General features: G+C 36.0%; 1 protein-coding gene across 1 annotated transcript; it reads right to left on the bottom strand.

The window, feature by feature from the left end:
• Positions 1 to 258: 258 nt before the first annotated feature.
• myo5c (myosin VC) lies at positions 259 to 21,712 on the bottom strand. Its single transcript, XM_059546235.1, has 40 exons — positions 21,472 to 21,712; positions 21,115 to 21,225; positions 19,447 to 19,615; positions 19,220 to 19,364; positions 18,914 to 19,070; positions 18,685 to 18,828; positions 18,507 to 18,588; positions 18,212 to 18,319; positions 18,009 to 18,115; positions 17,627 to 17,892; positions 16,832 to 16,913; positions 16,603 to 16,743; positions 15,668 to 15,790; positions 15,503 to 15,586; positions 15,297 to 15,425; positions 15,125 to 15,222; positions 14,960 to 15,046; positions 13,735 to 13,846; positions 13,440 to 13,651; positions 12,013 to 12,409; positions 9,021 to 9,185; positions 8,562 to 8,655; positions 8,425 to 8,488; positions 8,013 to 8,193; positions 7,169 to 7,262; positions 7,017 to 7,080; positions 6,858 to 6,935; positions 6,565 to 6,745; positions 6,383 to 6,476; positions 5,660 to 5,723; positions 5,404 to 5,572; positions 4,597 to 4,681; positions 4,420 to 4,518; positions 4,193 to 4,347; positions 3,286 to 3,375; positions 3,018 to 3,168; positions 2,637 to 2,940; positions 1,569 to 1,743; positions 1,387 to 1,467; positions 259 to 790 (listed from the first exon to the last, which is right to left on the bottom strand). The coding sequence occupies exons 1-40, from the start codon at positions 21,496 to 21,498 to the stop codon at positions 638 to 640; spliced, it is 5,322 nt and encodes a 1,773-aa protein (XP_059402218.1). The 5' UTR covers positions 21,499 to 21,712; the 3' UTR covers positions 259 to 637.
• Between the last annotated feature and the right edge of the window lie 5,704 nt (positions 21,713 to 27,416).

Raw genomic sequence — 27,416 nt, 5'->3', positions numbered from 1 at the left:
GCAAGAAGAATCATTTAAAGCTAAACTTTAGAAATTAAACAAACATTAAATATGCTTAATTGTTCTTTCTATTTATTTATTTGTATTTTTGTATTAAGTATAATGCATGCTTGCACTCAGTGAGACTGAGATTACTGGTTGAAAGATTAGTTCCAGGGCTTTCCATCTCTAGTCACCAGAGCATTAACCATAATAAACATTGCATTTGAGAACGAAGAGTGCTAAGAGTGAAGAGAGAAGGACTCATTTGGCAGTTGTGTTTATTGATTTATTTCAGATTTATACAAAAATTCAAATAAAGAGCTATTTGAGGCAATTATTTAGGATTTACAAAATGAAGCTTAGCATTTGAGGTTGGTTTGGGATCTTGAAATGTATTTTACAGTGTCTGTTCATAGTTGGTCTTGTAAAAAAGCTGTTCTAAAAGAGTTACAATCTCAACAGTATTCATTCAAAATACACATTTAGAGAACATGATTAAAATCTTTACAAATAAATCAAAACATACAAGAGCATTAATGAGTTTATATTAGCAAATCAGCTACTGTGCAGTGTTCATATGATGCATTCATGTCAACACAGATGCATGATGATGTTAAGTACCGGTCCTGATATAACCAAGGTCAGAGGTTAAAGGTCAGATGCGAGTGACGAAGCCCAGGCGGAGGTTGCTGGGCACCTGTAGGAGCTCTAGTGCTTGTGGAGAAGAACAGAAGGGAAAGGTAACCTGGAAACGATACTGTGAATCCATCATCAGCTGAGACGACCCCTCGCGCTCCTGAAGCAACGCCTGTTAACACAGAGACCAAACAAGGGCCAATCAGACGATGCTCCATTCTATGAATGATCTGTGATCGTTCACTTTTCTATTACCATTCAAAAGTTTGTATGATTTTTTGTATGCAAGTTAATACTTTTATTCAGCAAGGATGCATTAAAGTGACAGTAAAGACCTTTATAATGTTACAAAAGATTTCGGTTTCAAATAAATAATGTTCTTTTGAACTTTCTTTTCATCAAAGTATCCTGAAAATAAGAAAAAGCATCATGATTTCCACAAAAATATGAACGAGCACAACTGTTTTCAACAATGATATAAATAAGAAATGTTTGTTTGAACAGGAAACCAGCATATTATACTGATTTCTGAAGATCACGTGACACTAAAGACTGGAGGAATGATGATGGAAATTCAGCTGCGCATCACAGGAGTGAATTACATTTTACAATATATTCACATAGAAAACAGTTATATTGAATTGGAAAAAATATTTCACAATATTACAGTTGGTGAGCAGGAGAGACTTCTTTTAAAAACAAAAAAATGGTACCAACCCCAAACTTTTGAACAGTAGTGACCGTGCTTTAAAAAGTAAATTAACCTACCTGAACTTTGCGGACAAACGACGGAGTGACACGCTTTTCGAAATCATCAATGGGTGTGTAGGAGTTAAGGATTTTTACAATCTACAAAACCAGAAAACAGTCAGATTCTATAAATGCAATGTTAAAAACTCACATTCTACGGCCGATATAGCCTTCATGTAAATGAATGAATGGCAAAGCACCTGCACAGGAGAGAGCTCGGAGCATCTCTGCTTGATCTCGGCTGCGTCTTCATCTGTGGTCTTGTTGACTTGAAGAATCCAGGCGACCTGAGAGAGCGGTCCAAGTGTTTCCATGGCACAGCTGCTCTGCAGATCCTTCTCTCGCAGCCACTCCTCCAGATAACTGATGTTACACCTGAAAGAGAAAGATGCTTCATTAAACCTTTTTCCGGGGATGTTCAGAAAGCCATACTACCATCTGTGCGGTAAGCATTATGTTTACATCCATTTGTATTCCAGAGCACACGTCACATATCCCACGATGCAATGCACAATTTAGTGAAATATGAACTGAAAACAAATGAGCATCTCCACGGTGTGAATAGTGCATGATTGTGTGTTTGAAAGAAGCAGATTATGCAAGTTTCTGGTTTTGAATTATCATGATAGTTTATGTATTACATTAGTTTGCTCAAATTTAGGACATAATACAATGAGTGACAGAACTATGCGCATGTTCTCTATTTATGAAATTTATTTTGAAACTTTCCGAACTGTTTTTTGAGACTTTGGACATGTTTACAACTGGATACAACTTTTTAGCAATGTAAATAAGAAATAGCATTAGACATCCCCTTTAAACAGCAAAGACATATGTGACCCTGCAGCACAAAACCAGTGTTAAGTCTCTGGGGTATATTTGTAGCAATAGCCAAAAATACACTGTATGGGTCAAAATTAATTTGTGATTTGTAAAATATGCATTGCTTAAGAATTCATTTGGACAACATTAAAGATGATTTTCTCACTATTTAGATTTTTTTTGCACCCTCAGATTCCAGATTTTCAAATAGTTGCATCTCAGCCAAATATTGTCCGATCATAACAAGATGCAAAGATGATTTATTCATGATGTATACACCTCAATTTCGAAAAATCGATTGGTTTTGTGGTCACATTTATAGTACTACAAAACAAAAACCATAACTTCTGATCAACTCTGTGCATCCTTGCTGAACAAATCATTAGTGTATATATGCTGTGCATTATGTAGTAATGCACATAGAAGGATGAAACACATGTAGGCACCTGATTTGCATGCCCTTGCGGCAGGAGCACAGGTCTTTGCGGAGCAGAATGCTGTTGACTGATGTGGCTCCGATGAGGAAGAACAGCTGTCTTATGACCTGACCCTGCAGTTGAGGCTCCATGCCATGCTGCGTCATGCTGGTGTGAGACACATCGAGCTGCTGCAGGATGTCTGTCACACTGAATGGCTCCGACCCGCTGTGGTCCCCGCCGTCCTCGTACACGCTGTTCGAGCGCTTACGGAAACCTGTGGGCTTCATGCTGGAGATACCCTGAAGACTCTCGTGCTCCAACATCCCAGGGACTGAATGGAGAGAGTGGATTGGTTAACAAGATGGAACAAAGGAAAATGCATGAAATTAAACGCCAATGCATCCCTACTGATCATGGGGAAGAGCGCGTCCTCCATCAAGCTGATGAACTGATGGTAGATGTTGATGGCGAGGTCGCTGAGAATCTGCCGGTGCTCTGACAGGTCGAAGTTCCTCAGGCAGTTCTTGTTCTGGCGAGGAGTGTTGTGCTTCATGAACTCCTGTTGATGGACGGGATAGAAAGAATCTCAGTGGTTGGTTTCAGGAATGATACAAGTTAAGCGTTGATGTATTGAATCAGGAAGTACAAACAGTGGAAGGGAGTAGAGAGACTTCACCTCGTCTCCGCTGTACTGTTTGAGACAGTTGAGGAAGTGATATGTGTTTGAGAGCCAGAAGGACAGAACTTCAAAACTCTCCTGGTGACTCTGAAACCATAAACAGCATATAACCATCATCATGAAGTGATGTTTTAACTACATCTCCCAGGATTCTGCAGGTTGGTTGTATTCTGATTGTGTGTTTGAAAGAGGCAGAATATACACGTTGCAGGTTTTGAATTATCATGTTAGTTTAAGAATTGCATTACTTTCCTCGAATTTAGGACATAATACAATGTGTGTCAGAATTAATTCATATTTATTTCATTTATAATCAAAAGAACATCACATTTTGCTTAAAGCAAATTAAGTATGTTTACAATTATTCTATTTTTGCAGTGAAATTGTATTTTATTACTGTATATATTATTATTTTAATATTTATTGCACTGCTGTATTATGAATATATAAGTATATTTAAATCAGCATTAAAGGCAATACTATAATAAAGTAAACATTACCATGTTTACAATATCATATAATCATAATATATATTTTTAATTGCATCATCGTATTTGTTGTACTGCTTATAATCAGCATTAAAAGCAGTACAACAAATACTATGATGACATATAAATATATATTTCTATATTATATTAATACAAATATTTAATATTTTTTATTCTATCTTGATTTTATTAAACAAATGACAAAAATTTTTTGCATTGCAGTAATGAGAAATCACCCACACAAAAAGTATCTGCTTTAAAAGCAGAGAATAACCCTAATTAAAAACACAATCAAATCATATAAAATCCACATCTGTCAAAAACATCCAGAATAAAACCAGAATCTTTACTTATTCCAGAACATAACTGAGGCCTTTCTCTGAACCACAGTACACATTCAGAGCAGAGCGTCTTACCGTGATGACCTCTTTGATAGCTGAGATGATGCCGTTCATGAGGGACTTGAGTTTGTTTCCATCATTGAGGTAATCGGCGTGTCTCACACACATGAAGAGGAGATGTGCGGCCAGACCAGGGATCATCAGCACACTCACACCGCGGGGTTTCAGCTCTGCACATTACACACCAGTGAGTAGATGAGTTATTTGTGCACATGTACACATGCTTTAAGTGCTGGATTTACCCAGTATAAGTGTCCGGATCAGCCTGCTTTCATCCTCCTTCTTGTACTCCAACATGCCCAAGTACTCTTTGGGCACAGCCGGTGCTGCTTTCTGATTGGCTGACGAGGATAGAAAACATGGAGAGGATGAGACCGGATTGGCTAAATATAAAATCAGACGAATGGAAAGAGTTGTACCTGTCGCATGTGTTTGAAGAGCTTTGATTTGGTCTTGGAGTCGTTTTATCAGTCTGTCCTTCATGTCCAGCTGCTCCTCAAAGTCCTGGAACCAGAAGAAAGTTATCGTAAAAATTAGATTAATATTAACATATTGACTTTATGGATCAGGAGGACACTGATTCTGGTGCCACTAACAGTCTAGTTTTAAAATGAACAAGTAAATGAACTAATAAATAAATCTAAATTAAATAAAATACTTTGGAAATAAGTTTTAAATAATATATATATATATATATATATATATATATATATATATATATATATATATATATAGTAAGTGTAAGTATATTAAAAATATGTAACATTAAGGAAAATAATATTAATATTCATGAGGACAACTAACAGTCAAAGTTTTTAATAAATTAAACTGCATATTCATGTATAAATAAAGTATTTTGCAAGTATATTCTAAATAACGACTAATACATTTTAAGTCTAAATATATGATAAAATATACAATTAAGCATGCTACATGTGAAAAATAAGCTTATATGAACTATTAATATACATTAAAATATATTTAATAAACAGTATATTATTTATAAAAAATTCAGCTTTCAATTTTGCATTTTTTTTTTTACATTTTTGCATTTCTCCAACCATTCATTTATGTTTTATTTTGCATTATGTATGCTTTGAGGTGTGCATATGTTTTTTACGCATGTCGTTTTCTTTATGACTAAGTTGCTTTTTATAAATGAATCCATATGAATGCAAATGTACTCATGAGCGTGCCCTTTCACACACACACACACACACACACACCATATTCTCAGCTGTGAGACGTGATGTCTCCTGTCTGAGTTTGTTCTTGGCTTCGCTCTCTGAGAGCTGGGCTTTCTGCAGCTGCTGGTTCTCGTCCTGGAGGTCAGCCACCTGTCTCTCCATCTCTTCTCTTCTCCTCTCGCTCTCTGTGATCGTCTCCTCGAGGTGCCTGTGAACAGATGCACAACACCTGCTCCTTCAGCCTCGTCCCCAAGTCTGTAGTGTAAATACAGTCTGAGGGTAATAAACGGCTCACCTGCGCTGCGATCGCTCCTCGTCAACAGTGAGCTGGAGCTCGTTTGATAACGCCGTTATTTTTGCTGCAACATACAATTCAAGAAGTTCAAACGTTATCATAATTGGTCCAACCTCAAGAATTTAACATTATTTATTCATATACACTGCTTAAGTTTGAATAATATTTTTTTTAAGTCTCTTTGGCTCACCAAGACTCCATTTATTTGATCAAAACAAAGTAAAAACAGTGATATTATGAAATATTTTTAATAAAAATTATTAATTCCTGTGATGCATAGCTGCATTCAAATGTTGAAAACAGTGCTGCTTTATATTTTTGCTTAAAAAAAAACATGATACACTTCCAATAGTTTGGAGTAGGTGAGACTAAAAAAATAAATTAGTTCTTTTATTCTGTAAAGACGCATTAAAATGATCAAAAGTGACAGAAAAGACAGATGAAATAATTCAGCTTTGCTACCACATAAATAAAGTACATTTAATAATATATATTTAAATAGGAGACTCTTATTTTAAAAGGTAATAATATTTCACAATATAAATTCAAATTCAAATCAATGCAGCCTAAGTGAGCATATAACAGACTTCTTTCAGAAACATTCAAAAATGATTCCAGAAGCGTATTTAAAACAGTAGCCCTTGAGTGTGACATCACATCCTGTTGCCCATATCTGCTGAGAATAATTTAGCATGTAGTCGTTTTCAGATGTGTTTGGCTCACCGCTCATCTCAGCGCTCTGATCTTGTAACTGGGTCTCAAGCTCTTGTTTGTGGCGGTTCAGTTCTGACACCTGCTGCTTCAGTTCTGGAATCACCTGCACACAGGAAGTCACCATCATCGCCAGCAGACGTCAAACTACGCAAACAAACATCCAGTCTACTGTACAGAAACACAAGCGCTACCATGTTCTCGGCAGACAGACGGGCCACTTCCTGTCCGATGCTTTGGTTGACGTTGCTCTTCTCTTGAAAGAGCGCTTGAAGCTGCTCGTTCTCTTTGTTTAAATGTTCGTTTTTGAACACCAGAGCTTCCAGCTGACTCTTATAAGTCTCCTTTTGCTCCCGCTGCTGAGTTTCCATCACCCTGACATAGCAGGACAGACAATTTGATGGAAAAATAAACACTACGGACTACATTTACATTTAACTATATAGGACTAAATGGGACTAAATGGCAAAAATGTTAGAGGTCATACTTAGCAGCTTTCTCCATGGCTTCAAAAGCAGCGAGAAGATCAGCTCCATCATCATTATCTAAAGCTTCTTCATTAAGTCTGGAGTTAAAGAGACAATTAAAGCAGATTAAGAGTGTGCCAAATAACAATCAGCACTTCAATCCCAATATTATCACACACCTCTGGATGAGAATTTCCTCTTTAGCTTCACCGAGCAGCTGTCTGGTGATCAAACTCATCTTAGCTGAGGGCATTATAAAGGATAAAGTGGCTTTAGTCGAGTCATTGAAACATCATTTAAAAAAAGACGGTCCATGGAGTATGTTTTGTACCTCTGTTTTGTAGATTCTGAGCTCTTAGGGATTTATCAGCTTCAGCTCGCTGTATCTGCAGGCTGTTGATTTCTTTCCGTAAATCTGGGATGACCTTCAAATTGAAAATAAATGTATAAATAAATAGTAAACGTCTCTTTAAGTAATTTGCAGAAGTGCTAACAAGTGCTTCAAAGTCGGCAAAAGGATAAAGTTATAGCTTTTTTTAGTCTGGGTTTTAGGATCTGAAGGACAAAATGCAAAAATGCTAAATAAGTGCATACACAAACAAACAAACAAATCCACATTTTCAGAAAAAAAAAAAAAAAAAAAAAAAAAAAAATATATATATATATATATATATATATATATAAAGCAGAATCAATCAAATAATCAAATATAATCAAATATCAAATAATCAAAATGTACAAGGACATAAATGTTTAAAGGAATACATAAATAAACAAATGGGAGAATTAATACAACTGAAAAAATATTAAGAGATTAAAAATGATAGTATTTTTTCAAATTAAGATATCTAAATGAAAATGAAAATACATCATTTAAAAATAACTTTGAATTTTGCATTTATTTTAACATTATTGCATTTCCCCAACCATTTGATTAATAATGCATAGATTTTTTTTTGCATTGATTGATTTAATGGATTATTCGGAAACTTGTTAATTATTTATTTTTTATTTATATATTCATGCATGTTTATTTATTTATTCTTTTTGCATGGTCATCCTTCATGTTAGGCTTTGTCTTGCAAGCATTATAATTAAACTGCATTATGTACTTGTTCTTAAACTTGGAAAAAATGTAAGAAACCAGAGAAGGAAGAGTGAGCGGTGTGATGCACCTTGACGTGTTTGGTGAGCTGCAGCACTTGTTCCTGCAGTTCTGCATTGACCTTCTCGTCCTCCTCCACCTGCGTCTGGAGCCTGATTCGCTCCTCTCTCAGTCTACTGCTTTCCTCTTTCAGTACTACCATCTCTTTATCCGAGTCTTCCTTCTGGAGTTCACTGTTGTGCTCCGCCACCCTGACACAACAGAGAACGGATTTAACACTTATAGCCTAAAAATCTATTATTTTCCATGCAAACAATTTAAAAGTCAGGTCTGTTTCTCACAAAGCAACTTCTGACACCCACTTGTGGACCACTTTTATGTGCTTGACATGGTCACCATCCACTTGCAATAATATGAGCGGAAAGATATGAGAGCGAGTAAATGGTTTTTGGGTGAACTATTCTTTCAGTAAGCACTCTTACTTTCTGAGTCTCTCCTCTCTTTCTAAATCCTCCATCAGTTTTCTCTTTACATCCTCAAATTGATCTGGAAAACAAATATTTCATGAGTTACAGTCGCACACTCATGAGCACTGTTTTAGAGGCAGTTCACTCGTCACCTTGCATCTGCAGACTCGTCTCTTTCAGTTTCTGCTCCAAAGCCTTACTCGCCTCAGTTAGTTTCTCTTTGTCATTCTGAAGCAGAGCGATTGTCTTGGAAGAGAGAACAAGGTGAACACTCTCATAATTATATTCAATACTTTATCAATATTATAAAGATAATGTACGACAAATCAGTAGGTGTGTTTGACTTCATGCAGAGCTGCGCAGACCGATCTGTACAAAAATAAAGCTCTACGTTATTTCAATACAAATAAAGTTGGTCATTATATACTTATATCAGTGTTTTTTGATAAACATGATTTAGTACAACATTGCAACTACAGTAAAAGAGCTTTTAGTGTTATAAAAACACAGATTTGAGAGCATTAGTGCAACTGAAGGTGTCAGAATAAACATGTCATCGCTGATCGGTCTGCGCAGCGCTACATGAGGTCGAACACATCTAGTATCTTTACCTGATTGGCCTCTTCTGACTTAGTTCTCGCCCTCTCTTCTAAAGCTGCCATCTCATTGGTTAGCTTTCCAAGCTCCGCCTCCAGAGCCTGGATCTTTTCTAGTCCTTGAGCACGAGCATTAGACAAACTGGTGAGTCTCTCCATAAGGCCTCGGTTCTCTTTATTCTAGAAGAAGTGAAAGAAAGGTTTAGTATTTGCAGAGCCACTGCAGAAAAATATATATTTAAAGGGACTTAATTGTCTTTATTGTAATTTTTTAAATAGTTGACATTTAAATTCAAGCATGTGGCAGTTGTTTTTGTTTAAAAATTCAAAGTATACGCTTTTATCAGCAGTGTGACTTTAGTGATATTTCTATGCAATTATTTATTAAGATTTTGAATTAGCCTTTTAATATAAAAAATTTGTGTGTGTGTGTGTTTTAGTAATTTTGCACCTTATACCTCTTCATTTGTATTCGTTTTTGGAGTTGCTATTAGTAGTAGTAGTTTTATTTTATTAATCAATTTTTTTATATAAAACATTTTTGATAATTTTAATGCTTCAACTTATTATTTCAGTTAATTTCCTAGGCAACATTTCTAGGGTCTTCGTGTAAAAGTTATAATGTTTTAATAAAATATATCTATTCTATTTTAACAATCATCAGTATGCGTTTATTTGGAAATCAAACCTATGACATGCTTTAGCAGTCAGGCTACATGCTCTTGAAGTTACTTTGAAATAAGTTACATGCATTAAATATTCATGTAGTAACAACAACAACAAATCTTTTTTTTTTATCTAATTTAAAATCGATTTTTTTTTTTCTAACAAGCAGCAATAAGTTTAAAGGAACACTCCGACTTTTTTGGACTTTAGCTTATTCACAGTATCCCCCAGAGTTAAATAAGTCCATACATACCTTTTTCATTTCTGTGCGTTCTGTAAGTGTTATTTGACGCACCCACCGCTAGCCTAGCTTAGCACAAAGACTGGATGTAAATGGATACTGGTAGCATAGTAATCCCAATAAGTGACAAAATAATGCAAACATTTTCCTATTTACATCTGTATAGTCACAGCGTGTACAAATAACAATGCTATATGAGACAGAGACCATTTTTAATTGTATAAATACTGGGAACTATATTCTCACTAGGCGTAGGAGCACAGCTAACGTTACTTGGGCGGAGTGATTAGCGCAGCACACGAGACGCGCCGTGGTGAGGAGAAGAGAGTTCGCTCAGAGTTGGAGTAATAGAGTCAGCAATTACTAGATAGTAGATTTATAGTGTACAATCATGGGTGTTCGCTGTATTGTAAATAACTGCGACAATAAACAGGGGAGCCAGGTATTACTATGATGTTTCATAGAATTCCAACCACAAACGCTGACCTGATAAATCGATGGCTACTTGCTCTGGAAATAGATCCAAACACACCTGTAAACACCATCACGAAGTATTTCGTTTGCTCTGAACATTTTACTGTAGACGACTATTTTGAAAAAATGCAAGTTGCCACACGGACCATGAAACGTGTGCTAAAGGATACAGCCATCCCATCGATAATAAAGACAGGACAAATTGGATCACCTGTTGCTGCGGTAAGTGTTCCGTTATGTTTTGAGATGGCTAACATTAGCCATACTGTAACAGTGCCATGCTAATGTAATATAACCTTAGTAGTGACACTATTACGTGAATAGGGGGTCCGTGTATCCCCTTTATTGTTATTATTGTGACATACTGTATGCAATGGCTATACTACAATTTCATTGAACTATGAATGATCATTATAACAAAATCACTTACTTGGTGGAGAGCTGACCATTAGGTTCACTCGGCATGGGGCATTTCTTCCAGTTGATCTTGTCACAATGGGAAAAAAAGACAACTGCCGGGTGTATTAGGGCAAAGAAATCTTCCGTGGTAGTGACGCAAATATCTTGATTGTCATCAAGCCTTGACATTGATGGCAATACCCGGTCCCGTTCATTACAACAAAGGCACTCGGTTTCGGTCGGCAAAGGTTGGCATGTTCCACATTTACACCACCAGTCCGTGTTCGTTCTGATTCTCCCTTCGTCTTACAGCTTCCAAAGTTTGTAACTCCTCGTCTGTGTATTCTGGCTCAAAACTATATGGTTCTGGATCTTGGTTTGATACACAGTAAAATTCCTCTGAGTCTGACAATTCCTCAAAGTCAGCCATGATCACGAGTCACGTCTAGCTAGTTAGTCACGTTTGTTTTGTTTAAGGTCTCGTGTGCTGCGCTAATCACTCCGCCCAAGTAGCCACTCAACCCAAGTAAAGTTACGTTAGCTGTGCTCCTACGCCTAGTGAGAATATAGTTCCCAGTATTTATACGATTAAAAATGGTCTCTGTCTCATATAGCATTGTTATTTGTACACGCTGTGACTATACAGATGTAAATAGGAAAATGTTTGCATTATTTTGTCACTTATTGGGATTACTATGCTACCAGTATCCATTTACATCCAGTCTTTGTGCTAAGCTAGGCTAGCGGTGGGTGCGTCAAATAACACTTACAGAACGCACAGAAATGAAAAAGGTATGTATGGACTTATCTAACTCTGGGGGATACTGTGAATAAGCTAAAGTCCCAAAAAGTCGGAGTGTTCCTTTAAACGGACACCGAATAGAGCTCAGCGATCTCAAAAGTCTCCTCTAGAGTTTTAAAAGAGATCTCAACAGTACCTCAATACTATCAAAGTCTGCGATCAAAAGTGAGAGATCTCAATATTAACTCAAACATTTCTCATCCAACCAACATTTATTTTATAGCTCTCTAAAATTACCGTTATTCGACTACATACTCATTCGTGTCAAAATTAGCATGTGCAATAAATAATTTCAGTTTAACGGCGTTAAAATGGTTTGATGCAATTAACGTTTTTGGAGTTTTAGGGAGAAACATCTTAGACAAAGTGCAAGACAAAGTCTTCTCTCATTCAGGAACCTTTTCCTCTCTGTTGTCTGATTGTACCTGCTCTTCTATTTTCTTGCGCAGCTGCTGGACTCGGTACGAGAGCTGCACGTTGATGACCAGACGTCGCATGGTTTGAAAGCGCCGGCGCGCCAGCCAAGCTCGGGCGTATTTCTGCAGAACCACAGCCTTGTGTACCGCCACCATCTGCAATAACACACAAAAACTCACAATCAAATGAGTGACCATCATGAAACGCTTCACGCAAAATGACAAACGCAGAGACTCTGCCTTTCTGTAGCGCTTGCGGGCCGTCCATCCTCTGGTGTAGGCCTGGATAATGACAGCAGCCCTCAGGACGAGCTGATAAACCCTCCGGACCAGATACCCACGACAGTGTCTCTGGATCACCACAGCGGCCCAGGCCTGCTTCAGCGCCAGAGCTGTTATACTGCGTCTGCAACACCACGCTTTTTAAGGTTCATGAAAACACAAGATGCATTTCATATGTGCTCTATTCTGCAATTGTTTGTCTGTGTAAACATTCAACAGATTGACATCTTTGGTTGCATCACATCAGCCAATTGTTGTGTCCTGCTGCATTTTGAAATTCAATGCAATTCTAATTTATTTGTATAGCGCTTTTCACAATACACACTGCTTTACAGAAAATGCATGTGTCTACATTACAATTTAATGACTAAAGTGACAAACTTGACTTGATGCATCCTGAACGGTCAGGGTTAGTGTAATATGAATGAAAATAAACTTCAACTGAAATGGAATATTAAAAAAAACACAATCCTTTTTTTTTTGTTGTTGTTGCAAAGGTTACACTTAGTGAAACCACCTGATCAACTAAAAAAACAAAAACTTAAATAAATAAAATAAAAAATGGCAAAAACACACAACAAAATTACTAAAACCTGAACATAAATATAAAAATGACATAGAAAATATGAAAATGTTAAGTTTTAAAATAATTTAAAATATTAATTAAAATTATAAATGAGGTAATAACAGTTTAAAATTCAATATATGATTTATGGACTGCTTCTATGGTGCATCTGTGTACATGATCGCTCAAAAGTTTAGGGAGAGTATTTCTTCTTTTCTTTTTTTTATTCTGCAAGAATGCATTAAAAAGATCAAAAAGTGACAATAAAGCAATGCATGTTACTAACCATTTCTATTTAAATAAACAATGTTCTTTTGAATTTATCAAAGAATCCTAAAAAAAAAATGCATCACGGTTTCCACAAAAATATGAAGCCGCATAACTGTTCTCAGCATTAATAATAATCAGAAATATTTCTTAAAACGGCATATTAGAATGAATATTGAAGGATCATGCCACGTTGAAGACTGGAGTAAATCAGCATTGCATTACACTTGAACTAAAACTGCAATTATGTTTAACACTATTACTGTATTTTTGATCAAGAAAGCTTTGAGTTTTGGATTGCTAGCGCTCTGGAAACCCTCACCTGATCTGTTTCTTTCCACGCACGTACTGTTGGATAGTGATGGCAGCTTGTCTCATGTGCAGGAACCTGCGTCTCTGCCTCCAGCCCCTCACGTGCTTCTGGATGGTGACGCAAGCCGCTCGAAGATGATCCAAACGCAGCTTCTCCAGGTACGCCACCTGTCCCGCCCGGAAGAAGATCTTACTCCGACCGAACTTGTACTGGTTGGAATCCTTTAACGGAGCAGAGAGGAGTTTTTTCAGAGCACGGCTGAAGAACACGAGCTGTCAGATGTAGCACAGTGTGCTTGTCTTACAGGAATGAGTCTCTGCAGAACCGTCTTGCACGTCTGCTTCTTCTCTCCCAGCTTCAGCTCGGCCTGGCTCATCAGTATACTGTAACGGCTGTAAAACTCTATGTACGTCCATCTGTGAAGATGGACAGAGACGATGAGAACTGTACGAATTAGTGATGAGAAGGAAAGCTGGGTTGGTTGGATTTTCTGATGTGATTTGATTACTAGTTTTTCTTGAGAGTTTTGTTGAATTTTCCACAATAATAAAAAAAAAAAAAAATTCTCACAAAATTGTGTCTAGGTGAAAAAAGTAGATTAATAAATCAATAAATATTTAAAACATAAGATAAAGATAAAAAAAAAATATATATATATAATATATATATATATATATATATATATATATATATATATAATGACACTGTAGCATTATTTTCTTGATATATTTTAACACATTTTCAAATGATTTAAATGATTACTCTTTTAAAATACTCTTATTCTTGAGAGTTTTGTTGAATTTTCCACAATTAAAAAAAAAAAAAAAACATAAAAAAAATCTCACAAAATTGTGTCTAGGTGAAAAAAAGTAAATAAAACAATCAATAAATATTTAAAACATAAGATAGAGATAAGAAAAATAAACAGAAAAAAAATAATTTTCTGACACTGTAGCATTATTTTCTTGATATAATTAAACACATTTTCAAATGATTTAGATGATACAATTATTATAATTTTTTAAATATTACATAAATAGTTTCTGTCATTTCCAGTGATGATTTTTTTTACATTATAGTGTTTTACGAAATTTTAAATAAATGCATTAAATAAAAATTCTTTAAAAAAGTTCTTAATTATCCTAAATATAAGGTTTTCTTTAAGCAAAATATAATATCTTATGATTTCATTTTAATATTTATTTTCTTAAATTTCTATTTAGCTTTAATTTATTTAATTTTTCAGTTCTAGTAATTGAGCCAAGGCAACATTTAAAAATTTCATAAGGTTCCGAAAACCTTTTTTTATTTTTTTTTATTTTTTTATTTAAAGTTTATTTAAACTAAATTGCACTAATTTTAGTTTTAGTTAACAGATGCACTAAAATCCTTCACAGATATTTCCTTATAGATATGCCTTCCTGCATACTCCTGTGTTCTGCATCTATAGGAAAGTCACAGAGCCTTTACAGAACTGTTCAAAATGAAGTTAAAATGTCAGATAGTGATGCACGGAGAGTTTCGATCACCTGGACGGGTAACTCTGGGCACTGATACGGATGGTCTCCAGCACACCACAGGCTCTCAGCTGCTGCACCACACGCTTTGAGTCGTACCTGAGCAAACACACACACTAATAAATGCACTGTATTCAAAAAACACTAATAAAATCATTTGGGTTTTGCGTGACTTACTCAAAAGCCAGTTTCTCCTCATTGGGTTTAATGCAGCGCACATAATGAGGTGTTGTAGCATTCAGCGTCTCCATTAACAGGTACAAGGAACTTCGAAACTAGATAACACGTATAATCTTTCAAAATGAGTTCATCAGCTAAGCAGTCGCTAATATTGTCTGTGGTTTTGTACCTTGTCTCCTACAGTGGTCCTCAGCTGCTTGTTCGATGCTTTGACTCTGGGTTGTGCCGGTGTCACCTTGATATTTTTATGGCTTGAATTTGTTTCCTCCTCTTTAAAAAAAACTGCCAAGAGAGCATTCTGAAAACAACACAGAAATAAGATGAACAACATTATAATGGCATTAAACCTCATTAAGGGTGCTATTAGATTGATACCTGACTAGTGCGCATGATGTCCAACAGCTCTTCATACAGAGTGTCTCTGTTCTTCTCCAAAAACCCTTTACACTGGTATTCTACCTGAAAAAAAAAACTGGTTTAGTTCTTTATGCACCTTTTTTTCAGTTTTTAAGACAATATAGAGATGTCATAGTCTCTCACCTTATCAGCAAAATGCTGGATCACAAAAGAGTCATTAGACATTCGGGGTTTCTCAAACAGCGGCCTTGAGCCTAGAAAGTTGTACAGCTTTTGCAGCCAGTTTTTATCAGTGCCCTGCAGAAACTGTGGGAGATCAAAAACGATTTAGTAGGTGCAAACAATAATCATAATGATCCCAAAATATGGATTTCTTTAAGCAAAGTTTAATATCTTTTTTCTTCCTTTTGATTTTGAAGCTAAATATTACCTGCACATGTTCTGGACAGGTTTCATAAAATTATAAAACTGCATTACACCACTTTAGATATCAGAGTTATGTTCATATTTTTTTAAGTTTTAAGCTTTAGTGATTTTGTTATGTGCTTTTGTTATTTAATTTTTTTATTTATTTTACATTTTAAAAAATTGTTTAATTTTTTTATTTCATATTTTGTACATTTTTCTAAATTTTGTTTTAGAAATTTAGTATTTCAACCTAAAAATGTTATTTCAGTTAAAGTTATTATAAAATGAGACAATTACGAGTGAAAAAAACTAAACAAAAAATGACAAAAAACCCACAAATGAGATCCTTTTATTGAGATTAAATGAAGATTAAGTAGAAACTCTGGAGACATTTCACAATTTCTCAGCAAATTCTCCTAAAACCAATTCATCTAAATTATTTGTGTCCTAACCAGGTACATTTTCTGTCCTTGACACAGTAAAAAATAACTTAGCCAATCAGAAAACATCTGATGCTTAATATTTAGCAGTGTTGTGTGCAATTTTGAACCAATGCGATTCAATTATGGGCGGGGCTCTGTTTAGCTCCGCCCACATTTGAATCTCATTGGTTCAAAATCACAAGCTGCAACTGTAATATAAAACACCATGTTCATTCACGGTTTAAAGCAGGTTAAGATTGAATATTTTATCCACAGAGTTATTCTCACCAGACACTCCTCATCCAAAAGGTCCAGAATGCCCATCTTAGCCTCGATGAGATCAATAACGGGCTGATTGTCATAGAAATCAATCAGCGTCCAGGGAATATCCTCTTTCATGTACTCCTCCTGCTCCAGTTTAAACACGTGCTGATAGGATGATAATCGGAGACATGTTTTTATAAGTTCCACTACAAATCAAGTTTAATTCATGGAAAGATGACACAGATGAACCCACCAGGTTGAACTGCTGCTGCAGCTTCTCGTTGGCGTAGTTGATGCAGAACTGCTCGAAACTGTTCACGTCAAAGGTCTCAAATCTAGAGGAAGCCAAAAGCCAAAACGTTCACACAAATGTGCAATAATGTTCTGTTTATTTTAAGCGCAATGCAGTTTAGTTATCTAAACTGCATTGGATTTTAATAGTATTGTTCCTCTGTGCCATTACCTTTCTTATCATATAATGTTTACCGTTATAGTTATTGTTCTTGGAGTGAAATGGCCTTAATTCAAAGGCTATGGCTCATGCAAACAGGGTCTAAAACTTAAAACAGCATTTTGCTGCTTGAACTTTAGAAAATTTACCGGCCATATGTATTTTTTACTGGCCATTAAACAGTGTGTGCATTATTTCCTTGAAAAACATGCAGAAAAAAATGAGTAAACACATCTAACTCCAATTTTCAAATTTATATGTAACTGTTGAACTAAGGGTTAGTCTATATACTCCTACTTGTTTGTTCGCTTTGCTTTCAAACTTTGAAACAATAGAGCTTTTATTTTGGCGGGAAATTACCAATATCATGAGTGGCTCATGTGTAAAGATCACTTCGCAGTGCATTCAGCATTTGCAATTTGATCCTTGCGCCAAACCATACCGAGTTCTTAGGCATTTTTAGGATTAATATTAAGAAGCGACTGTCCAACTCATTCATTCGCCATTGCTGATTTTTACTTGCATTTGGTGCTTGGCAAGTGTTAATTTTAGGCCCTGAATGCAAATTAACATAAAAATGAATTCAAGCTGACATACCCATAAATATCCAACACCCCAATAAATGAATGCTGTCTCCCAGGGATCATCAGAGCCTGGTTGATCTTGTGGATGACCCAGTTGAAAAGATGGGCGTAGATGTGTTTGGCAAGGGCATCACGGGCGTTGATGGCACGCTCCTTGGGCTGCGGTTTGACCACCGTCTCTGCAGACAGGACTATCCGTCTGTGACACAGCCAGCGGCTCATGTTGTCCATTTTGATGCCCATTAGCTCACAGAAAATGGCCAAGTGAGGGTCTCTGGACTGGAGAGAGAGCAGAATGAACTTCTGATGAAACACCTTGAAAGTCCTGATTCGTCCAGATATCAATTATCAACATAAAACACCTAAAACTGCACAGATAAGCATAAATTTCTTACACCGATGGACGATTTCTCAGAGCCGTTCTCCTTGATTACCACGTTGCCCAGATGCAGAATCGCAGCAAGCACCTTAAACACATCAGCCTGAAAACTGTCCTTAAGACCTGGAGAGAAACACTGCATCAACACGGCTGAAAGAACAACAGAAGATTTGTGCTCTTTTAGAAATATGATCAAAATACACCAGACGCTTGTGTCACCTAGTAGACTGAAGGTCCTGCGTGTTTCTGCCATGTCAGAGCGGTCGTCCACACCTTCGATCTCTGTCTCACCACCCACACGTGTGTAATTAAACTTGTCTGCGGACACTAATGAAAACATGAACTTAATGACACTTCAACCAGTCCAGAGTCATGAGCATGAGTTATTTTAGTGTCCGTACTGTATGCTCCCTTATATTGCAATATAGATGGATAGATAGACTCCCTGGACTCTACTATTCAAATACTATTCACATAAAATTCAAAGTCATATAACATGTAAAGAAACACTCACACAGTCTTAAGCCTTTAAACTCCGGCTGATTTGCACATGCACACATTTGGTAGAAGATGTGATAATTTCTCTCATTCTCTGACTGCATGAGAACAAATGAAATATTAGGAGTGTTGCACCTTTATCATGTAGTTATTCTGTTATGTCAAGTCTACAATCCGCAAAAAGCATCTTTCACCTGAAAAACCACCCTTGACTTTTCCAGAAGGTATGTCCTCATGTTTGCTCCGATGATTTGGTATCTTTTGTCGAAGCTGATCTCAGTGTACTTCCCAAATCGACTGCTGTTGTCATTTCTGGTTGTTTTTGCATTTCCAATGGCCTGCAAACACATCAGATATTGCCAACTATATCCGATAAGGATGTGTGTGATGATCAAGTGACCTGATCCTGATGGTTTGTTTTACCTCGGTGATTGGGTTGGATGCCAAAACCTTGTCCTCCACCCGAGATTTGCTGCCAGATTTGCTAACCACAGCAAAGTACCTCATAGCATAGCGAGCAGATACGGTCTTTCCAGCCCCGGACTCACCGCTCACAATGATGGACTGATTCTTGCCATTCCTGCAGTTTGAACAAAAAAATGGGTCTTGTTTTGATCTAAGCTTATAAAACCTGTACAGTTGGTTATTTAGCATATGTTTGTGCCAAGTCTTTCTCAATCAACCATGACTTATAGAGATAGTTAATTTAATTAAGACATAATGCTTCACCTGGCCATTTGTTTGTAGGCCTCTTCAGCAACAGCAAATATATGAGGGTCCAGGTCGCCCATATTTTGACCAGAGTAAGCATGGATGACCGCATCTCCATAGATAGGAAGAGTTTTGTATGGATTGACTGCCACCAGGATAATTCCTGAGATGATAAATATCAGAGTGAAGTGATCAAATCAGAGAAGGAGGTACACATTAAGGAAACAATGGTACAGAAGACCTACCGCAATATGTGTAGATGATTTTGGACTCGACAAATCGGACTTTGAGGTTGTGTAGAACGGCCGGCTCGTGAAGGTAACTGAGGGCAGTGAGGTCATTCTCACCCACCAGGATGTCCGGGTTTCGGAGGGGTGGCAACTTCTCACCCTCTTCCAGAGGATACTCCAACTCCTGCAAGAGAGGATCACAAAGAGAGCCATTGACTTCATTCCTGGATGAATCAGCCGTTTGAACGATTTTTCTAAACCCCAGTAACGGTTAGGTTTAGGGGCGGGGTTAGGTGTAGGTAATTCGTAACAATTCATACGAATTGTGCAACTCGTAAAATACGTACGGTTTGGCAAAAATTTGTACGAGTGTGGTCGTACGAATCCGTACGAATAAGCCACCTTGTAAAATATGTACGAATTGCCGTGAGATCGGGTTGGATATTGACAGAATGATCAAATTAAGCACTCAAGGAAATATGTTAATATTTTGCAATTAGCATTTCAATCTAACAAAAATACACTCTGTTTGTCATAAATAAACATCACGGAAAAATATTAAGGGGTTTCAAATCGGAATATGAGTTTTTGTTACGAAACGGGGAATAGTTTTCATTCATGTCTTCTGTAGAGGACCCAAGGACAAAAATTACAGATCAATATTGAAATATAAGATATAATTATGAAATGTTGCCAAGTTATTACTCCCATTATTACACTTCTTTTCCAATTTGGGTTGCACCAAGAACACATTATATGCAAATTAGATGATGCAATGTATAGATACATTAAATCAAATGGGAATATCAATTTATGAATATTTTACGCACATATTCTATAAAGTACAGTAGTAAATCAAATCATTCTGTTATCTTTCATAACATAGTCGAGAATTATCTTTGTACAAAATTTGGCTTAACATAGCCTGAAAACTAAAAACTGATTGGTGAATGAAAAAACTAAATAATTGTTTTTGCCTATACATGCCTTGTAACTTAGTCCAGCATAGAATAAAATATGATTATAATATATATATTTGTTTAATATCGTTTTTTCTGAATTTGTTTCTTATGCTCCAACCAATGCAATGAAATAAAAAATGGGTCTCGAGGATATTAATAAAAAAATATGAAAATTAAAATCCATATTAATACAAATAATTATAAAGGGACATCTCCTCCCAAAATAAAAAATAAATATATTTCTTTTTAATGCCACTTTTTGTTAAATCTTATCATTCCATAAAGTAATGTCTTTAAATTATATTTTGGGGATAATTTCTAAACCGCTTTGATTCAGTAATTAATTTCTGGTTAATTAAAAAAATGAATTGCCACATTTTATAATTAATTAGATTCAAATGTTAATCATTTGACAGTGGGATTTAATTTCTGACACTGTATCTTTTTAATATTAACATTTATATTTCATGTCATTTAACTAAGGTGACCAACTTGCACCATGAAATAAAATGTTAACATTTTTAGATAACCTTTTTTCCTCAATTTTCAAATGGAAATCAAAAAAATCTAAACAACAACAAGAAAGAACACTTTCCTTATTAGAATTTATTTGGACATCATTGAAGGTGCTGCAATGAACCACTGAAGAACCTTGATAATGCAGTGCATTATGTATAATACTTCAAAAGTCCATAACCAGCTGCTGATGTATGTGTCCTACCGTCCCATCCTCCAACTGTAGCTCCAGCACAGTCTCACCAGTCTTGAAATCTACCAGAATCTCCGCAGATTGCCAAACATGTTCCGCGTCAGGGATCCACACCCTGTTATACTACGACACAAAACTCACATTACACACTTTATTCCATAAGACTTGGACTGTGGCTTATGTTTTTGCGCTGTTACAAAATACCAACGAATAGGAACGATGGCCATATGTCACAACTATAACTAAGCTTGAATCAGTAGGCTAATGTGAGACTTCGACAAGAATATTATCTTCTCAAATGCATGCATGATAGGCTAAAATATCACTTACTAAAATACCTCTCAAAAGTGAAGCACCTGCTAAGCATACCTTTGTATACAACTCCGACAGAGCCATGGCAACAGGAGTCGAGTCCCTTCGCACAGATTTATTTCATATCAAAGGCACTTTCTCATTATACTTACAGGAGAAACTAATATTCATATGCTTAATTTTTTAGCCATGGCACCAGCTGAATGTCTGGAAATGACGGTGGGAACTTCCTCGCTCACCTGCGATCCCCGGCGAAACTACGACTCCTACTATAGTGAAGGAGAGCTGATTAATATTCATGAGCGTCATTAACATACAAGGAACATGCATTAATATTCATGAAAACGTCTCTGTCGCTGTTTTTCTGCTGGTATTTTACTAATCAGTACATATCGACCTACAAAAAATATTTGAAAAAGTTTATAAAATTATAATAATTCTTAATTTTACAATAAAATAAACTCCCAAAGTTTAGCAGAGAAGACAAAGAAATCTGAAAAGAAACATGGATAGAAAAATATAACAATAATGAAAGCATTTTTGTAAAGGATTATATTTTAAGTTATGGTCGCATATGTGATTTAATATAATACATGGAATACGAATACTATTAATTATTATTTTTTTAAAAAAGTAACTTTTAATAAGGTCTGCGTATCACCTGTTTAATATTCATGAGATTATTCTTCGCCATAGTGCGGTGCGCGTCGCGCGAACTTTGACTGCGTCCCACCGCGCGCGAGCTAGTCTCGTGACGCTTTGCTTACCGTAGGGGTGTGTTCATTTGAACAAGGATTTGAGAGCAAAGGAACAGGATACTGCTCTTACTCATTCAGGCATTGAGTATGCACAAGTATGCGGACATATTATCCAGCTGATCGGATGTGAAGACAAGTGTGTGTTTTTTTTTAAGATATTAAAATACAAAAGACAATTAAGCTAAATAATTGCTCAAAATTGTTTATTGCACATTCGATTTTTTTATATTTCAGTGACAGACTGCATGCATAGTTTATATACATGCATTATATATACATGAACTGAACTGCAACAAGAAGCACAAATGAATCTTTATCATAACTTGAGATTTTTATTTCAATATGATTGTACTAAAAATATTTACAGAAGGTGTATTCCTTCTGTTTTGAAGCGAATCCATCTGAATCATCAGTTCAAATGGCATCAGTACAGTGACAATATAAAATGTCTTTACAAAGCAATTAGGTCAAATGCTATGCAGGCGAGAAGGAAAAGTGAAACCTGCTGCATACAGAGGATGTTAGATCATCAAGATCAGTATGTGCAAAATCAGGTAAGACCAGTTCGTCCTCTCCGCAGTGCTGGAAAATACAAAAATTAAAAGAATCTGAGGAGCTTTAAAAACACGGTTTAATTTAATGTTCTGTAGTACACATTTCCAGTAAAAAAAAAACTGTGTTAATCTCTAGAATGACCAACAAAATAAAAAGATCTACTTAAGAGTCAAATTATCTTCACATAAATGGGCTATATCAATATTCATCTTGTAAGTCTTGGCTTATGTGACATAATTAAATGGCATATTTTGATGGTTAATGCTAGATACAGTACAACATCAAGCAATATTGCAAGATTTCTAATAAGGTATAGTAAAGTAATCCCATCCAATGGAAAGGTTCCTTAATTTATCCAAAACAGAAGACATTCACTGCTCACTCAGTGACTGAATTTATAGTATACTGTTTTACCACATTATTCCAGCTATTTCCAGCATTGGGGAAAAATACTACATTACAATATTGTGTTACTCCATTAAGAGTAACTAATTGTATTTCTTAGTTACTTTTTATGGAAAGTCATACATTACTTTAAAAGTAATCTGATTACGTAACTCCCATTGTCATCCGTTACCCCCGACATTTGATAACCTTAAACTCTACATCTGCTCTATTCGATCATGTTATTCAAAACTCTTAAGATATTTTGTATGATTCTGAATTATTAGGGGGTTTTTTGTGATGAAAAATTGCATGTCCTTCTGAATATTTTGTTGTAGGAATATATAAACATACAATACTTCAAAATAAAGTACAGAGCCTCTAATTTGTAAACAAAACAAAAAAGAAGAATTTGTTTTATTCTAGCTTTGAGCATTCTTCTTTTATCAACACTTGAATGTAGGTGTCACGTTGGGTGTTACAGATAACACAGGAGAGGGAACCAATTGCAGGTAAGTTATTTATTCAAAGGGTAAATCCAAAAGGGTAAACAGTCCAGGCAGGGTAAAAACCAGAATATCCAAAACAACAAGAAAACAGAACAGAACACACGGCAAAGGCAAGACTACGGATTGTATCAAACATTTAGACATACAACAAGGACTCCGTGACACATACTAAGACAGACCGGGTATAAATACACAGAAGGTAATGAGGGAACTGGAGACAGGTGGGGAATAATCAATTAACCCAAACAAGGAGGAAGGTGACCAAATAAGGGAACAGAAGTTCATAAAGTGACAGACACCGTGGGAAAGGGAGACATCTAGTGGAAACCCAGGGAACACAACCCAGACACTGTGACAGTAGGTAGGTTTCATAAAAAAAGCAACATTTTGATAAAAAAGCTGAAGAAAATCGCATTTTTATCAAACACTAACGTTACATCTGGATCATATGCAAACATGCTTCCAGCAACACCCCTAAAGCTTCACAGTCTTAGCAATTTCTGGATCGCCATTTCACTCGGTAACATCAAGCAGGTTTTCATTTATATCCTGTTTATTGTTGATGATGGCCCTATTTTTCATATGCATCTGCTTACATTTGAGAGTTCTTGTGTCTGTCTTCCTCGCCTGTGTTTTTGATCGGGTGAGAGTAGACTCATTCAGGACATTTTCAATAGCGCCCCCGAGCGTATAACAGCGAGAATCCGAAAGGATGGACAATTTCGTGTTTTGCGCAAAAAGTGTTACTAAACCATGATAGAAAATACATGCATTTTTGTATTTAAATCTATATATGTATAGTGTGGCGTCATAAACTTGTAGATGTGACAGAATTCACATTCAGTGATTATGTTTGCCCTTTAAGATATGCATTTTGGCCTCTAGGACTTAAAACAAATATGTAGGCCTATTATAAATGGGTGTAACAGGTCCTTCTGGAGCTCAGGAGAGGCTGAAAACACATATACATACATTACCGACACAATTACAGATGGACAGAGAGAAGAACACTATCATGCACACACATACACAAACACACACACACAAACAGGGCTGTCAACTGATTACACATTTTAAGCAAATTAATTTCATGGCATGTCTGAGAAATTTGGGGCACAATCCTTATCACAAAACACACCATAAACCATTTTACATATAGAAGCAATGTATTCCCATGCAAACCCAAATACACACACACACCAACAAACAAACAAACCCCACTTCTGTTGAGACCAGGCTGCATTGCATACCTTTTGCACATCTTATTCTCATTCTGCTATGCGGAGACATACAAGAAAATGAAATGTTGTGCCTCACAGGACCACAGTGCTATATACAGACAGACATACAATCCTATGAAAAAGAAATAAATTCAATATAAACCATGTAAATTGATATATGCTATATAATCTGTGCAAACAGATAACCTATATAAACCTATTTACAGAGTAATCAAATACATATACTACACACCGAACTGTTCATATACTTCATATTAATACTTTACATGAATAGAACTTTGGACATATTTGAATTAACACAAGAAGCAAAATAATGTAGTGCAGTGGTACGGTGCAAACACCAATATGTCCTCTGTAGGGTCTCTAGAAATGTGACTTTATTGCAAGAAGACAACAGAGCCAAGATGCCTGCAGAACATCTGACCATCTCACTCAAAGCTCACATTTTTACATGGCTTCCAGCTGGTGATCTGTGGGGGTTTTCCTCCCAACTCCCGAAGTCCTTTCCCATGGTCTCCTCATTAACTGTCTGTATTGTTCTGTCTCGTAACGGTGGCAGATTGCCAACTAGCATGCTTCAAAACATGTCACAAGTACGGTGTACATTTTAGGACATCCTCAGACCTCAGTCATCAAATGAAAAGGCGTCATGCCTCAGACTAAAAGGCTTCAGTCATCGGACAAAACGGCATCGCGCCTCAGACTGAAAAGTGTCAGGTCTCATACAATAAACGTTAGGTATCAGACGAAACGGACTCAGAAAAAAAGTCATCAGACAAAACGGACTCAGGCAAAAAGTCATCAGACTAAACGGACTCGGACAAAAAGTCATCAGACGAAACGGACTCAGGCAAAAAGTCATCAGACAAAATGGACTCGGAAACGGACTCAGGTGGAATATAGCGTTGCCCCGCCCCATGTGACGTCACACGCACGCCGTTCACAGGAAGTGGTATATCATGGTTGATTGATGGCAAAAGGAGGTAAGCAGCGTTTGATATTTTATATTTTAACAGTTTTATTCAAATGTTAAACTAATTAAGTTATATAGGGAAGAGAACATGCTTTTCGAGAGTCTTGTGTGCACGTTTAGAAAGTTAGTTAGCCATATTGCAACTAGCGAGCTTTATTTTGGCCAAGTAGTAAAATTACCCTTACGAAAAATAACCATGGTTTTACTATCAAAAAACAAAACAAAACAAAAAAAACAAATGGTCGATATAGTAACCATAGTTTAACCATGGTGTTTGTTGTAAAACGGTGGTTATACAAATGGTACGTTAATCATTACACTAAAAAAACATGTTACTACACTTTTACTATAATAAAACCATGGCCACTTTACGTCTGGGTAAAGCGAATTCTTTCAAGCTATTAGATTGAAATGTTGGTCTAATTATAACATACCTGTATGAGTCTAACACTAGTTGTTGAATTAAATGATTTTGTAAAAACAATGGTTCTGTCTTATAATTAAATATATATTTGTTGTTTCAGTCAATCAAGTTATCGCTGACATTTTCTGGGTAAGTGTGACCATGCTGAGCAGGACCATTGCCTGGATCCAGTACCCATTTAGATGTCCATGCAACAAATAAGCTCCTCCATGCCAGAGAATAACTGTTTGTTTAATCCAAACCTGCATGTCATCCTGGACTGTACAGAAATCTGCTGTGAAAGCCCTACATCACTGAAACTCCACTCTGAAGTTATAAGTGCACTACCACATTCAAAGGTCTGGTAGGCGTAGCTCTGTGTGGTGCAGTGGAGATGTGGTTATGGCAGACAAGGGGTTCACTATTGAAGATAAGCTCTCCAGTGTTGGTGCTAGACAGATCATTCCATCTTTCAAATGTGCCAAGCAGTTCAGCAAACAGGACTGTGAAAAAACACAGGCCACTGCACGCCTCAGACTTCTGGTGGAAAGGGTGATTAGAAGGCTCAAGGAAATACACATCTGGGATTCTGTTGTGCCACTCACCTTGTCAGGAACTATTAATCAGATCTGGCATAATTGCTGTTTTATGGTTTATTATCAGGGACCAATGTTTCTTGAGCAGTGAATGTATATTAGTATATTAGATTTTTAAGAATGACTGTGATTATTACAATAGTAGTGTTACAGTGTTAACATTTGATAGTAGTTTTTTATTCATTAATTTTTTTTTTACCTTCAGTTAGTTGCAGTGCATACCTTTAATACCTACCATCATTAAATGTTTTTACTTTTTTTATTGTAATGTAAAATTTTATATTTTGTATAATGAAATTATTTAAATAAAATGTCCCTGAAAATAATTTGACAGACAATGAAATTAAAAGTATTTTTATATTAACTCATGAAAAAATCTTATTTGTTATATCATACAATGTATCAAATGTAAATATACACAACTAGTAAAAGAATATGCATATCATATACATTACAGAAGATTTAATACAAAACAAAGTATTCACCTCGGTATGTACATATTTCTGATTAATAGCAAGTACAATATATATTTATTGTTATAATTTGTTATGTATCTAATATGTTACAAAAGATCTACTACAAA

The sequence above is a fragment of the Carassius carassius genome, chromosome 50, assembly GCF_963082965.1.
Source record: "Carassius carassius chromosome 50, fCarCar2.1, whole genome shotgun sequence".
Taxonomy (NCBI): domain Eukaryota; kingdom Metazoa; phylum Chordata; class Actinopteri; order Cypriniformes; family Cyprinidae; genus Carassius; species Carassius carassius.
The sequence above is the reverse complement of the archived record's forward strand: the minus strand, read 5'-3'. Positions and strand labels throughout refer to the sequence as shown.